The following is a 15,665-nucleotide window of genomic DNA, read 5'->3' as shown; positions in this document are numbered from 1 at the left end:
ACACGATGATTATAATGTTATACAAATTATCAGACAATTGGATTCTCAATTTCATATTTTCCATTTCACTAATAATTTCCTGTTGCTTATGGAAAATAATATTTCAAAAGGTATTACATATATTTGTAAAGCAGAGGAAGAAAAGAAATACAACATGCAAGTGCATGAAAGGTAGCTTTTCATTTAGTATTTCCAACCTTCCCCTTAATTAAATTTCGATTTTGAGGCTTGAGAACATTTGAATCCACCAGCCTGTTGCTATGGCCACAGCTCAAAATACTATACCTAGTCCTTCCCATGGGGTCAGAGTACTACAGAAACTCATAGCCTAGATCCTTGTCCCAGAAAAGGAAGGAGCCTTAAAGGAAAAATCGGAAACACACGCGGTGATTTGCTTTTCCATCTTTAGACTCTGGCCAGGAGCAGGTATACAGCTACAATTCTAATTTAGACTGTCCTACCTAGCTGGGACAAAACACAAGATACTGAGCTTTGTGGCTACCAGGGGCCTACTTAGATGTGTGTGAGTGGCTTGGTGTTGTGGGTGATGGGGAGCAGAATAGTGATGATGATAATATGTGCATGAAGTATTTTTAATTTTTTTTTTCATGTAGAGGTCATTTGATTCTCCCAAAGGCAGTTGCTGGAACTGCCATGGTCCAAAGAGAAAGACCAAATAAAAACGTACTGGCTAGTTAGATCTTCAGATAGAGGCTACTTACTTCCTTCTCTCCCCCTTTCCAACAGCATCCTTCAGGCATTCTAGGACAGACCAGTGAGATTCAGAGGAAGTTCTTACCAGAAAGCTGACTGAAATGGAAATGTCAGTGGACCTAGATGCTGAACACCAAGGCTGAGTGCTACTTCTGCTCTTCCGCTAATCACAAAACTTTGATACGTTAACAGAGCAGTCTAGAGGGTGGAGTGAAACTCTACAAACAGAGGAGGAAGTGGGCTAGAGATGTCTATTTGCTGTTGGTTCTGTGCAATCTGCTCTGGAGGCAATATATTTGACGGTGTATGGATTCAAATTCAGAAATGAGAGTACAGTCAGAAAGTATTCAAAATATTACAGCGGAAGGAGTGGTTGAAAGGTAGTTCCTTGAAATAACGATCTTTGTAGAACACAACTCTGGTCAAATCACTCCCCTGATAAAAATCCTCCGGTGGCTCTCCAAGTATAAGAATCCAACTTTGCATTCTCAACCCCAGGTGGTAGACTTTCTCAATCTCCTCTAGGCTTCTCTCTCTGTAGCTTGTTTCCTGTCACTCTGCAGTCTTAAGAGCTGCCACACAGGCTATTCGAAATTCCCCGAGGGTCCCATTTTCCTCTCATACCTCCTCTATAGAGACACAAACCACTGTGAAGAGTTGCAAAAGCAATGGGGAACAATTTTTCTTAATTTGTATATCAAAAATATTGGTGAATGGAATACATAATTCTTCATATCACAATCTGATTCTTTCTCTCTATTGAATCATCTGCCCCTGGGGCTATATAACAACGTTAATTCCATTACTGCCTCACACAGTAATCATGGACACTGCAAAGGCTAATGTTTGTTATTTCTAAGAGATTCCAGGCCACACACTGCTACAAACAAAACCTTAAAGTCTTTGATCAAAGGTACGCAAATAGCGTTTGAAAGAATATTCCATCACTGTTTCGTGATAACTGTAAGAGGAACTTACTACCAGAAAAAATTGTTTAATTTCTTACAAAAAGAACAATAGCAAGGAGGGCTGTGGAACTGTGTACAGAATGAAAAGGCTATTGCTTACATGGCCATAGGTCCAGTAGGAGCTCTGACATCTGTTTGAAACCCCTGAACAGAAACACTCGTCACAACCTTTATGATTATCCTCTTGCAAGTTGAAGAAGCCGGATTTACAGCGACTGCAGTCCCCACCTTCAACATTCTCCTATAAATAGAAACACAGGTGCCCTTCAAGATTAAGACTGTCTTTATTTAGTTCCGTTTAGGGAAGATACACTGTGTATTTTTCATTTTACCTCTCAACCGAATTTAAAGTATAATATTTTAAACATCTACTCAAAAGCTCCTTATTAAGCTATATCTTTTCGAACCATACTGATGGGAAGGGATACTGGATACTAATCTGTTGTAGTAAAAGCTCCAATTTTGTTCTTCATGTATGTCAAGAGTGTGGAGTAGATACCACGATAAATACAAACAGCAAGCCATACTGACTAAAATGAAGTCAGTCTGGTTCACCATTCTCTGTTGTTGAACTACTTCTGCTTAGAACACATGATATATGATAAAATTAGAGAATGAAACTAATGGATGTATGACAGACTGTTGATATTATACAGATGGCAAAACCCTTTCTACGTTACATAGTAAAAATTCATATATTTGAGGCAAGCATAAGAACCTGGCAAGGAGAGAAACTGGGGTGAATGGCCATAGATTCCCTTGATGGGACTAAGCAGAAAAAGAGGAAAGTTTTGCTTGGTTAATATTCACAGTGTTTCCCTTAATGCATTGGAGTAGCCAGTTAATCATATAGTAATATTGTGGGAAAAAATGAATCTCATTCAGTGACTGCTCAGATTGGTATCATTAATTCTAGTCCCAATATCCTGAAAAATTTTTTGTGTATAGATGGGCCTCTCTACTGTGGACTCGGGTCAGAGAAAGCTGATTATCTGATTAAAAATGGGGAAAGCTGCAATTTCTCAATGAAAAGAACAGTTAATCTTGACTAACAACTTCTAAATAAAGGCTCCTTGCTTTCTAAGAAACATATTCTCAGTATCCTTTACACCTGCATTGGCTCCATATCTTTCCTCTTCTTGAATTCCCTCATTACCTTAATTCTGAAGCTTCTTCTCCTTAGAGGTCTTCTCTCTCAACTGTGTTCCCATAGCCCTTTATACATTGCTCTATGATAACCACCAAAAAAGCATAGCTATATCTTCCAGGATTGTTCACTCCAGTTCTATACCATAATCTATTCAGAGGTAGAAACCTTATCCTACTAATTTTTATAGTATCAGAAAATGGTACAACACGGAGCACTAACTAAATAAAATTTTATTAAACTTAAATGAATCTCTTGGTGGTTGTGTTTTTCATTCACACAAGGTGCTATGCATATAGTAGATGTTTAATAAAATTATTTTTGAATAAACCCAAATTTGGCAGAAGATAGGGTTGATAAAATCTAAAAACATAGGAGAAAAAATAGAAGAGAGGACAAGAAAGATTGTGAAGAAAGTGAACTTTGTAAGAATAAACAAATAAAGTAGTTCTCCTTGTATCCAAGAGAACAATGCATTTGAAAGTCACTTTTTGACTGTTAATTTTTATGACCCACTTGGGACCACAATCACTTCTATATTCCTGGGAACCTAAACAAAGGGGTGTCTCATGGCCTGTGTTCACATGTCAAATTTCAACGTCTTGATATATACACAAATTTAAATCATTGCTACTGACATTCTTTCCAGTTTTTACTACTAAGGTAGATTTCAGATATTTTGAGATAATAAATGTCCGCAAAACTAATCAAACTAATTTCAGACCTGTGGTGACAAATAAGTCCCCAAAGCCCTGAAGCTGGGAGACTCTTCAGAAGAGTACACAGGCAGGAAAGATGAAATATCACTATAATTATAATTTAGCTTATCCCATTGAGGACACAGTGCAGCTGTTCTGTGCACTGTGTTCTCGTGCACTTGGTCTAATCTACTTTTCGTTTACTCTAATTTGAAAGCTTGTACAACTACTTCTCTGAGATTCAGACTGAGTTCAACAATTTGAGATTTTCAGACATTAGTTACATATTCCTGATTTCTATTTAACCTGGTAAAATAACCTTGAAAAATATGATTAAATAGTTTCAATATTAATTTATGAATAACCAGAAGCAACACATTAGAGTAGGGATTCTAGAGACTATAAAGATGGATAGGTCAAGGTATCTGTCTTTATTTATTTTAATATGCAATTTATTGCCAAATTGGTTTCCATATAACACCCAGTGTTCCTTCCAACAGGTGCCCTCCTCAATGCCCATCACCCACCCTCCCCTCCCTCCCACCCCCCATCAACCCTCAGTTTATTCTCAGTTTTTAAGAGTCTCTTATGGTTTGGCTCCTGCCCTCTCTCTCTCTTTTTTTTTTTTCCCAATGTATGTGTCTTTAAAAGCCAACATCTAGAGCTGAGTAAAATGTTACATTTACAATCTACCAGAAAGCAAGGCAGAATAGGATCATGCAACTCATTAATCAGTTAAATTATGGGAACACAGAAGGAGGGATTAATTGTGCTATGAAGGCTTGAGGACGCTTTGTGGCAGGAGTGAAATTTGACCTGAATTTTGAAGCATGGTTTAAAAATTCAACCTATTGGAGGAGATAAAATGAGAGACTCATGTTAGCAATGATATTGGAAACAATAAATAATTCAAAGAGTAGAAGGTTCATTCATCGTTTATGCTTTCAAAACAAACATACTGGGGGTGCCTGGGTGGTTCAGTCGGTTAAGCCTCTGACTGTGGCTCAGGTCATGATTTCACAATTCTTGACATCAAGCCCCACATCAGGTTCTGTTTGTGCTCACAGCTCAGAGCCTAGAGCCTACTTCAGGTTCTGTGTCTCTCTGTCTCTCTACCCCTCCCCCACTCGCACTCTGTCTCTCTCTCTCAAAAATAAACATAAAAAAAATAATACTTCTGGATGCAAAGCACTGGTTGGGGACTTGGCTTCCAGTGTCCCTGTCTGCATATAATGAACTTTTAAGGCTACTCCTGAAGAAATAGGGATCTTTTCCCTTAGGAATTAAGTTATTCAGCAGGAGGTAAATTACCAGAACTATACCTGAGGCACTTAAGTTGGCAAGAACCGGCAAAATGGCTATGAAATGGGAAACACTGGTACAAAGAACTCTCTCATGGTGCAGTAAAGGGTTAATTAAATATGTTTGGAGTGCTCAAACCCTGAAGATACTGAACTGAAAACACTGTCCCTTGACCAGCTCCTGGGAGATAACCTATAAGCCCTTGGAATATTCTGTGTGATAAAAATAGTTTTGTATACCCAGGACCAGGGGTCACACCAGATAATTTATGCTAACAATTGATTGATGGTGAATGTCTTCTGTTGTTTGCCTGGAACCCTGCACCACATTTATTAGCTCACAATGCAATTTATGGTGAATGCCTAGTTTTGTCCACCAGACGCCATGAGCTACACTGTATCTCTAGGAGTACTGGAGACTGGTCAGTCATATGAGTGCTCCATTATCTGTGTAATTGACCTACCAATAAAAACCCTGAACAGGAAGACTTGGGTGAGTTTCCTTGGTTGGGAATACTTCCTAAGTGTTGTCGTACATTGTTGCTGGGAGAAATACTGTCTGTATGATGCAACTGGGAAGGATAACTGGAAATTTGCACTTGGTGACTTCTAGACTCTTCCCTATGCTCCTTTGTCCTTGCTGATTTTAATCAATATTCTTTTATTGTAAAAAACTATTACCACGAGTGTAACAACTTTTCAGAATCCTGTGAGTCCTTCTAGTGAATCATTGAAAATGAGTGTGGTCTTGGGAAGCCCCAACACACCGTGATAAAAATAATAGAGTGATTATACCTGTAAAAACATGTTACCCAAAGTAATAGTTTCTTTTGTTTATTGTGACAAATCTTCAAGCCAAAATATTTTAGACCTTTTTACAGGTCCTCATGCTAATCCTATTCTATACCCTCATGCTCACTTCAACCCTCTTCACAAGTAATGATCCATTTCTATAAGATTTGAATAGACCTTATTTACGATTGCACAGCATGTCAGCTTATTGCCACAACTTTAAGTTCCTAGACTCCTACTTGTTTAGTCTTGAGTCTACACCATATTTTTTTCTTTAGTGAGTGATAACTCCTATTCAGATGGAGCTTGATCCATTCAATTGAAAAGTGCTTGGTTCTGACTGTTCTCAGGTTCTTCAACAGATAAATATTAAGCCAAAAGTAAATAGTAAATATGGTGGATATAGTACCTACTTATATGTGTGTCCTCATGGCCTAATTAAAAGGGTGTTTTGAGGCTGGCAGGAAGACCAAGTATTGGTGACAAAATATTTTTAGATCATCAGAACTCTGCTTTCAGGTCATGTCTCAACTTGTATAGAATTAATTAGTTATATTAGGTTCTACTTCCTTTTTCCTTTTCCAATCTCCCTTGAGAGAGTATATCTAAGTAATGTCTTATTTAAGGATTGTGTTTCCAAAGTTTTCTTTAAAACAACATAAGCTTCAAAACAGTGAATACTAGAAGAAATCACAATTTGATATTTAATATATTTTATTTTATTTTATTATTTTTTTATATATGAAATTTATTGACAAATTGGTTTCCATACAACACCCAGTGCTCATCCCAAAAGGTGCCCTCCTCAATACCCATCACCCACCCTCTCCTCCCTCCCACCCCCCATCAACCCTCAGTTTGTTCTCAGTTTTTAACAGTCTCTTATGCTTTGGCTCTCTCCCACTCTAACCTCTTTCTTTTTTTTTTTCCTTCCCCTCCCCCATGGGTTCCTGTTAAGTTTCTCAGGATCCACATAAGAGTGAAACCATATGGTATCTGTCTTTCTCTGTATGGCTTATTTCACTTAGCATCACACTCTCCAGTTCCATCCACGTTGCTACAAAAGGCGGGGAACTTGTCTCTATGAAGGTTCAATATAAGTCCTGTAACACTATACCTTTGTGTTGGAATTGTGTCCCTTTAAAATATATTAAATAAAGAAATTGTGGTTGATATTTACTATATTTTAAAGGGACACAATTCCAACACAAAGGTATAGTGTTACAGGACTTATATTGAACCTTCATAGAGACAAGTTCCCCACCTTCTGGTAGCGTGCTAACATATACAGTCTTGACCGCTTGGGTCTCAATTCTTTTTATGGGTTCCCAGGTACATAATTGCTTTTTCAAAACTTCTTTGTTATTCATCAACAATGCCATCCATGAAGCAGCCCTGATTGTAGTCTTGATTCATTTTTGGAAGATTCTTTTGACATGAATGGTCCAGGACTTAAATTTTTGATTCTCAGATTGAGAGTGAGTCATTTGCTTTATGGGTAAATTCCTTGAGCAATTTAATTCACTATGGTGTCAATGTTACATTATTAAAACCTCTATCCATTATTTCTCACTATTCCTTTATTTGCTATTATTACTCACTCATTATCAAATCATAGGTGAGCTTCTACATATAAAGCATTATATGAGAAGCCAGAGGAAATAGAAAAATGCCTTCATGGGGCGCCTGGGTGGCGCAGTCGGTTAAGCGTCCGACTTCAGCCAGGTCACGATCTCGCGGTCCGTGAGTTCGAGCCCCGCATCAGGCTCTGGGCTGATGGCTCAGAGCCTGGAGCCTGTTTCCGATTCTGTGTCTCCCTCTCTCTCTGCCCCTCCCCCGTTCATGCTCTGTCTCTCTCTGTCCCAAAAATAAATAAACATTGAAAAAAAAAAAAAAAAGAAAAATGCCTTCAGGAGAATTATAGCAAAGGAAGAGTAAGGGGAAACACGTTGACTACAAGGTAGAAGGAAGTCCTTTCCCTAAAAGGGTTACTGAGTATTTGCCCTGAGTCAGACACTAGATTCATCACTACAGTCCTCTATGCCTCTGAAGTAAAAATAAGACAGGTGTGAAAGAAATTGATCTTCAATATCTAATGATGGTGAGTTTGCAACTTCCAGCCTAAATGCTCTTTTAGTCATTATGAGATTTCTCTCCCCTTTAGCTATTATTCTATCACTCCTTTGTACTAATCAACTTCGAAAAGAGTTAACATATACTTTCATAAAATTTTTAAAGGTTGTTCTGTTCAAACAAAAGGGAGTCTAATCTATCCTTTCTCAGCATTCATTCAAACGGACAGCTCTTGTCAATCCAGTAAATGTATAATATATTATTTATTTAGAGTCAAATTTATTGATCATTTTTACATCTAAACCTATGACACAGGTAATTTCCAGAATGCTCCAGACTTCCATCCTAGAGATTAATGTTCCCTTATATCACCATATTGTCTTAAAACCAAATATTCTACTTTCTTGGTTTCTAAACCATTATTTTAATTGGTTATATTAAAATAACTAAATAACAACTAATAATAGTCAATTATTTTTCTATGATAAATAATTAATCCATATAATAGTTTTATCCTCCTTATATGGTGATAATAAAAAAAAAAAGCACAATTTCACTTTAGACCAGTGGTTCTCAACCTAGATTTTATTATCAAGCCCCTAAGGAGCATCTTTCATTATTTTTTTTTTCATAATCATCCCTACCATGAAATCTTAAGTCCACAGATATACTCTACGTACAAATACACTGTATGAATATGTTTGCCGTATACATAAAATGAAAATGGTACTTCAACCCCTCTTAGAGCCAATTTTCATTGCTTTAGGGAGAAAAGTGTGCTTTAGACACATATTTCTACAGAATATATTTAGCCGAGTATATAATTAGATATGTTGTGGCCATCCTACAAAATATTCATAATAACTGCCCTTTTTCCTTTGGTACTCTTTTCCTCTGAAAACATAGTTGAATTAGTAAAACCTTATAAGGTTCTTTTTTCTTAAAGTCAGATACTGTTGGGTTGACACCAATTTTCTTTTTGCTAGAGTTTCCTCAACACAGCCTCTCTCTAGAGAAATGGAGTCACAATCGCTTCCCTGCCTCCATTCTCATGAAGCCGCCTTCTTATAAATTAGGTACAACTTCAGCAGTACATGTTTAACTGTGATTGTTAGTCAACTGGGAATTCTATTGACAAAGTTACCAAGAGGATCTCCAGTGACTATTTAAGTTATGTTTTGTGATAATTGCTTCAGGAATGTTGCAGTCATGCTTGTTTTGGGGGGTGTTTGTAGTCAATTACAGATTTTCCTCTGTTTTGCCCTTCATTCTAATGCATCCTAGTATTTAAAGAAGTTAACAAAAGAAGGATAATTAGCTAATCAGCACTATTTGTTGAGTGCTTACTCTTTAAGTACATTGTTCTGTGGCTAAATAATAATAAATAGTGGGTAGGTTAGGGAGACAGAAAAAAGAAAAGAAAATCATTCTCACTTTTCACAAGTTCAGCTTTTAATATTACAAAATTGATTAACATAATTTCTTTAACTGTGGCTGTTGTAAGAGACAAATTCCTGTATGAACTTTTTAGTCTAAAAAATTTACATCTGTAGTTTAGATTCAGGATCAAATATATAAATTGAAAGCTTTTTGTAGAAATGCCCAGGGTTCGAGCCTAACAAGTTAATGAGGTGATCATTTCTGTATAGAAATGGAAAAAAGCAATATACAAAACCATTAAAAATCTTAGCACACACCACGAAAATCCAATTAGAGGAAAAGAATGAAAACTTACCTCTACTTGTAAAAAGAAATACAAATAAACAGAAAAAGTAATGAGTAGGTATTTATGATGATCCCTTATACTTGCACAAGGCTTCACTGCTATAATTTCACCGACTGAGAGCTAGGTAAGAAGGATTTAATATCATCATTTTCTAGATTAAGAAATATGAATCAGCCAATTTAAGTGATTTTCAAATCTTCACAATTGTTTAGTTTCCTTTCTACCTTCTTTTTTATGTATGAGTCACTGTCAGCTTCTTATTGATTGATGAAGAAAATATATAACAGATGTGAGATATTAAATAGATTGCAAGTTGTGAAGATATCATAAAGGAAAGACAAAGATGTTAGAAGTGATTACAGCAGAAGCATGATATCTATGGGAGATCTAGGGTCCCAGCTTTGCTAAGAAAGGGAAGCGAGCCCTGAAAATTGCCTAGTTAAGCCAAGGGATGGGCCAGGTGTGAGGTTTTCCTACCCATCTAAATAGACTCTGAAATTCCAGAGTTAGGAAGAGCTTGGTGCCTCAAAGAATGTAAGCAAGGCTGGGAGACAGTGACTGAAGCTCAAGAAAATTCTGGGAAGAGAGCCCAAGGTCAGATCACAAAAGCTTTTGGGCCAGTAAGGACTTAACTGAAAATGCAATAAAAACCCAAAGCAAAGCACAATGAAATATACACTTTGATATCTAATCTTTTACTTCACTACTTATCTTTCTATTATAAGACTTTGATAAAAATAAAAGGACATGTTCCAACCTAGATCAAGGTCAGTTTATATTATGTATCAGAGTCTGAAATCCAACTGACTTTGATAACATGACACCAAACTTCAAAAGAGCCAATTTCTAGCCTGTGGTACTTAAAATAAATACAAAAGTCGAAGAGCATTTACATTCAAGTGACTTATATATCTGAGGATGCTTGCCTCTTTTAATGCACAAGAAGATAGAGAAATTTCAAAAATTTTAATAATGCATACAAATTAGTAACTATTTTCATGTCTTGAGCTAGCATTGTTTTCATATTTTGAACTATAATGAGGATGTTATTCATTAATATCATTGTCTAAGCTAGAATATAACAGAAAATCTATGTGTAAAATTGATAGTAGTTGATATATATTAAAATTTTCATTTACCTCTTTTCTAATTAGATTTTATTTTCTTTTGCTTAAAGAAATTTTAAATTAGGAATTATTTTAAAGCACCAGAAAAGTATGTATGACAACCAGAGGTTAAAATATTAACATTTTTTTCATGTATGGTTCAGATATATTTTTAAAGAAATACTTAGGCACATTTGAACCTCACTTCATTTCTGTCCTGTTCCCTTTCCATTTTCTCTAGAGTTAACTACTCTTCTGAAATTTATATTTGTGTGTTTTCACTCAACATAAAATTGTTTTATGTCTTACAACTTTACACAAATGATAACATGATGATGTTAGTTTTCTTCACTTTACCTGAAGTTTCCGAAATTAATCAATATTTAGACATGTGAACCTATTTCACTCACTTGAACTGTTTCTTGTGTCAGATTTTATGAATATATTACACTTCATTTTTCTTACTAATTTGTGGATATTTAGATTTTTTTCTAATTTTTATTTGTATTTATTAAATTTATCATTTATTAAATTCATATTTTACTTATTTAAAATTTTTTTAAAAATTAAATGTTTATTTATTTTTGAGAGAGTGAGACAGAGTGTGAGCAGGGGAGGGGCAGAAAGAGAGGGAGACACAGAATCCAAAGCAGGCTCCAGGATCTGAGCTGTCAGTACAGAGCCCAACGCAGGGCTTGAACTCACGAACTGTGAGATCATGACCTGAGCCAAAGTTGGATGCTTAACTGACTGAGTCACCCAGGCACCCCATAATTTTTATTATAACAAGGAGGTATATGTTGAACATCTTTCATTTGCTTCTTTCTACAAATTGTACACGTTTCTTTAGCATGAATGTCTACAGTGGAGTTGGTGACTGACAGGACTTCATTATCTTAACAATACTAGATGCCCTATTGCCTTCCTAAGGTTGTAGTACTAATTTCCCCAAATGACAGCAGTAGTAAACATTTCCATTTCTACAGATTTTCACCAGGATTGGATAGTATTAGCTACCTCCCCATTTAAATTTTTATCTTAAAAAAAATCAAATAAAGATTTAATCTTATGTTCTTTGATAATCTCCTTAAAAAGTATTTCCATTTTAAATATGTATTTCTAGGTATCATATAGGTTTTGCTGCTTTTCTAATTATTTTCATTACATTTTATATTTAGTTATCACTGATATATAGAAATGCTATTGTGTTTTATAGGTTGATTCTTGCATTCTGCAAGCCAGTATAACTCTCTTCTGGGTTGAATATTCTTCTTTCTAAAGTATATGCATCATTGAGCAGTTTTTTTCAATGAAGTTGGGCTGTGAATGGTAAACACAAGCAATAATCTGATATTTGTCTCTAGCACATAGGATAGATACATATTTGTCTCTGGTACATATGATATGTATGATAAAAATATAGGATATCTAATATATTTAACACTTTTTCGCTCAATCCTGACCAGTGGGCAGGCTTTCTACTAGGAGCTTTGGTGGTGAATTTCTTTTTTATATTCTTCAAACAGAAAATGTATAATTTTCTTTAACTCTTGACAATTCTTCTCTCCATAATGTCTTGGATATTCTTTCTCCCCTATTTCATCTAATAATCTCTTCTGTGGTGATTGCTGCTAAACTTAGGTTGAATTTTATCCTTCCATTAGCCATGCCACTTAGGATCTCATATTTTTATTTCTTTACCTCTCTATGTCAATTTATAGGTAATTTCCTCAGGTCTGGATTTCTAATTCTTTATTAAGCAGTTTCTAAACCTTTGCTCAGCCCATTCACTGAATTTTAAATTTCAACTATATGCAACATTTTTATTTCTAGAAGTAAATATTGACTTCTTTTCCAAAGCTGCTTATTCTTTTATGTTAATATAGTGGCCTATTTTGTATTGTTTTTTTCCTATTCTTTTTTATTGTTTTATGTTTGAATCATATTTTTATGATTATGTATTTTCCACATATTTTTGATTTTTATCAGATAAAAATCATGATAAAAATCATAAAAATATGCTCATATATTCTTATGTTTATACATTCTTTCAGATTATCTGATTCTTTCTAGTTCTTAGTGTACAAACATTCCAACTTTTGTGGCTTCTGATTTCATTTTGTAGTTATTTTCCTTTTGTGCAGTACACGCTTTTATGGTGAGTTCAATATCAGGTGAGGCTATACTCTCTTTCCTATGGGGATACCACTCACCTGACTTGTTGAAAATTTTTAGAATAAAGGGAGAATAAAACTAACCCTGTTCCCATGAAAGACACAGGTTTGGGTGTTTGATTCCTCACCGCACACTAATTTTTCTTTACCTAGAGCCCCAAAGGAAAAAGAAAGTGACTATTGCCACTTCCAGCTTGCAGGTGGAATTTTCTAGCGCCTATTTCACTGTCAGGGGACAATTCCAGAGTCCAAGCTTAAGTGAATTCTGTTTTAAGTTCTCTCTGTGATTCCAAATCCTAATGTCAATTCCCAGAGAGGCCATTCAAACTCCAAACTTTAACCCGCATTTTTGGATTAAGACCTTCCTTGCTCAGCCTTTGCTTGGGTTTATGCTTAACTTAGATTTCCCTTTAAAAGGGGAGCTTTCCCTCCCTTTAACTTAGAATTCCTAACATCGAGGGCTTTCCCTCTCTTTCCTGAATCAACTTGATTACAAATTTATTTTCTTTGTTTCATCCAGCATACTTATATTTAAAGTGCCAGAAGTGGTGCCCACTTTTCTCAGTATGATATTTTACCAGAGTGCTAACAATTTCAAAGTTATAATAGAAATAGGGGAGCCTGGGTGGCTTAGTCAGTTAAGCATCCAACTCTCTGTTAAGATTCAGGTCATGATCTCACAGTTGTGAGATCAAGCCCCGTGTCTGGCTCTGTGCTGACAGTGCAGAGCCTGCTTGGGATTCTCTCTGTCCCTTTCTCTCTGCCCCTCCCCCACTCACTCTCTTGGTCTCTCTCAAAAATAAATAAATAAACTTAAAAAATAGAAGTTTTAAAAGTTATAATAGAAATATATTTAGACTTAAGACCTTATAACAAAGTGCTTTCTTAAAAGATCTACGTACTTCATTAAGTATGATACTTTTTCCTAACAAAAATTATGAAAAACTATTACATGTAATAGTGTCACGGAATAAATGTGCATATGTTTACTGGTTAATATGCATTTTGGAAATGAGCCCTTGCATAGATCTCATTCTAATTCTATTTGAATTTAAGTCTCCAGTATCTTAGCTGCTCAATAAAGTACTATTTGTTAAATGCCACTTTGATCGATCCATGTTGTTTTAATCAACTGACACACCTATATCAAATCATTTTTATGTAAAACAGAACAAGCTACCACATTTCCTTCTACATTAATAAATATCTGTTCACTATTTAAATTATATATATATCTTATTGGAACACTGGGTATTTATTATTTTTATAAACAAGGGGCTATAGGTAATTAATTATAGCATACTACATGCATACATATTATGATATGACTCATTTTCTATATGCATATAATTAGTGATTTTTTTAATTATGTAGATATCTATTAAAACCTGTTTTTTGCAAGTTTTTACCCTAAAAAATTTAGTTTATAAGAGCTTATAATCATCCATTTGAAGTACCACACAGTTGAAAGGCAACTCGTGTAATGATGCTATTCACTTAATTGTTCATTCGCTTATGTTTTCTTAATTGCTATATATAGTGGTTGTTTTTTTTTTAATTTCTTTTTTAACGTTTTATTTATTTTTGAGACAGGGAGAAACAGAGCATGAACAGGGTCAGAGAGAGGGAGCCACAGAATCTGAAACAGGCTCCAGGCTCTGAGCTGTCAGCACAGAGCCCGACGTGGGGCTCGAACTCCCATATCGTGGGATCATGACCTGAGCCGAAGTCGGCTGCTTAACCGACTGAGCCACCCAGGCGCCCCAGTAGTTGTTTTTTTTAATGTTTTTTTTTTTTTTTTTTGAGAGAGATAGGACAGGGGAGGGTAGAGAGGGGTGGAGAGAGAGAGTTAGGGAGACAGAGGATCTGCAGCGGGCTCTGAGCTGACAACAGAGAGCCCAATGAGGAGCTTGAACTCAAAAACTGTGAGTTCGTGACTTGAGTCAAAGTCAGGACATTTAACAGACTGAGCCACCCAGGTGCTCCTATTGTTGTATTTTAATGTCTGTGTAAAGCTTCCAGTGTCTCTGTAGGAGGCATTTTTCTTAACCAGGATTGTAATCGCTCTACAAGACAGGCAGGCAGAGGGCAGGCAGAGGGCCCGCAGCAGCTCCGGGGGCTCTCTGGAGTTCTGCATCCCTCACTCACTCGTTACTCTCTCCTTGCAAACACCAGGCATCTATGGTGTGTGTATGCAGGGTGGGTGTATGAAAGCATTCCCTTTCTCTTTTTCCAGTTTGATTTCCTATATCCTAGAGACTCAGGAGGTTTCACTCCCATTTTAAACTCAGCTTTGCCTGTCCTGCATTTGAACGAGTGATAAAAATTAGAGATCTTTGTGGAGTTTTGTGAAAGAAATAAAATTCACACATGCTTCATTTTGGTAAATGTTAGAGAAAATGAAGCCCTTAGGTTTGCCCATAAAGACACACAGGATGAAAAGGGAGGTATCCTTAAACAAGGGATCGCTGACGGACTGCTACATGGTATTGGTCTATACTAATTTGTCACTTCAAATAATACTGGAATAAAATGTACTGTATCTAGAAAATTTACTAGTTCCAGTACAAGACAACTTTTACCATAGATTATGGACTTCCTACCAATTTACACAGACAGGAGTTTTACTCTCTAAGTAGTCAAGAAAGGCACCTAAATTACCGATGATGTATACCAATTATGCAACTATTATAATATTTAGCTTGTTATTTCAAACATTATTGTCCCAATAAATATGCATGTCACATTAATACTAATATTTACTTCTTGTGTTATACTTTACATTTTTTTTAATGTTTTTATTTTTAAGAGAGAGAGAGAAAGAGACAGAGTGCGAGCGGGAGAGGGACAGAGAGGCAGGCAAAGAATCTGAAGCAGGCTCCAGGCTCCGAGCTGTCAGCACAGAGCCCAATGTGGAGCTCGAACCCATGAACTGTGAGATCATCACCTGAACTGAACTTACATGC

At 36.0% G+C, this 15,665-nt stretch overlaps 1 protein-coding gene across 8 annotated transcripts in view; it reads right to left on the bottom strand.

Annotated features, from left to right (window-relative positions):
* The window catches only part of LAMA2 (laminin subunit alpha 2), a 623,859-nt gene that overhangs the window by 337,009 nt on the left and 271,185 nt on the right, over window positions 1-15,665 (bottom strand). For all 8 annotated transcript variants that reach the window (XM_045058020.1, XM_045058023.1, XM_045058022.1 and 5 more), the window contains exon 11: window positions 1,783-1,923. In XM_045058020.1, coding sequence (XP_044913955.1) covers window positions 1,783-1,923 — 141 coding nt within the window. The remainder of the gene's footprint in view (window positions 1-1,782; window positions 1,924-15,665) is intronic.

This window comes from Felis catus, chromosome B2 (genome assembly GCF_018350175.1).
Source record: "Felis catus isolate Fca126 chromosome B2, F.catus_Fca126_mat1.0, whole genome shotgun sequence".
NCBI lineage: Eukaryota > Metazoa > Chordata > Mammalia > Carnivora > Felidae > Felis > Felis catus.
This window is presented reverse-complemented; position numbering and strand designations above follow the sequence as displayed.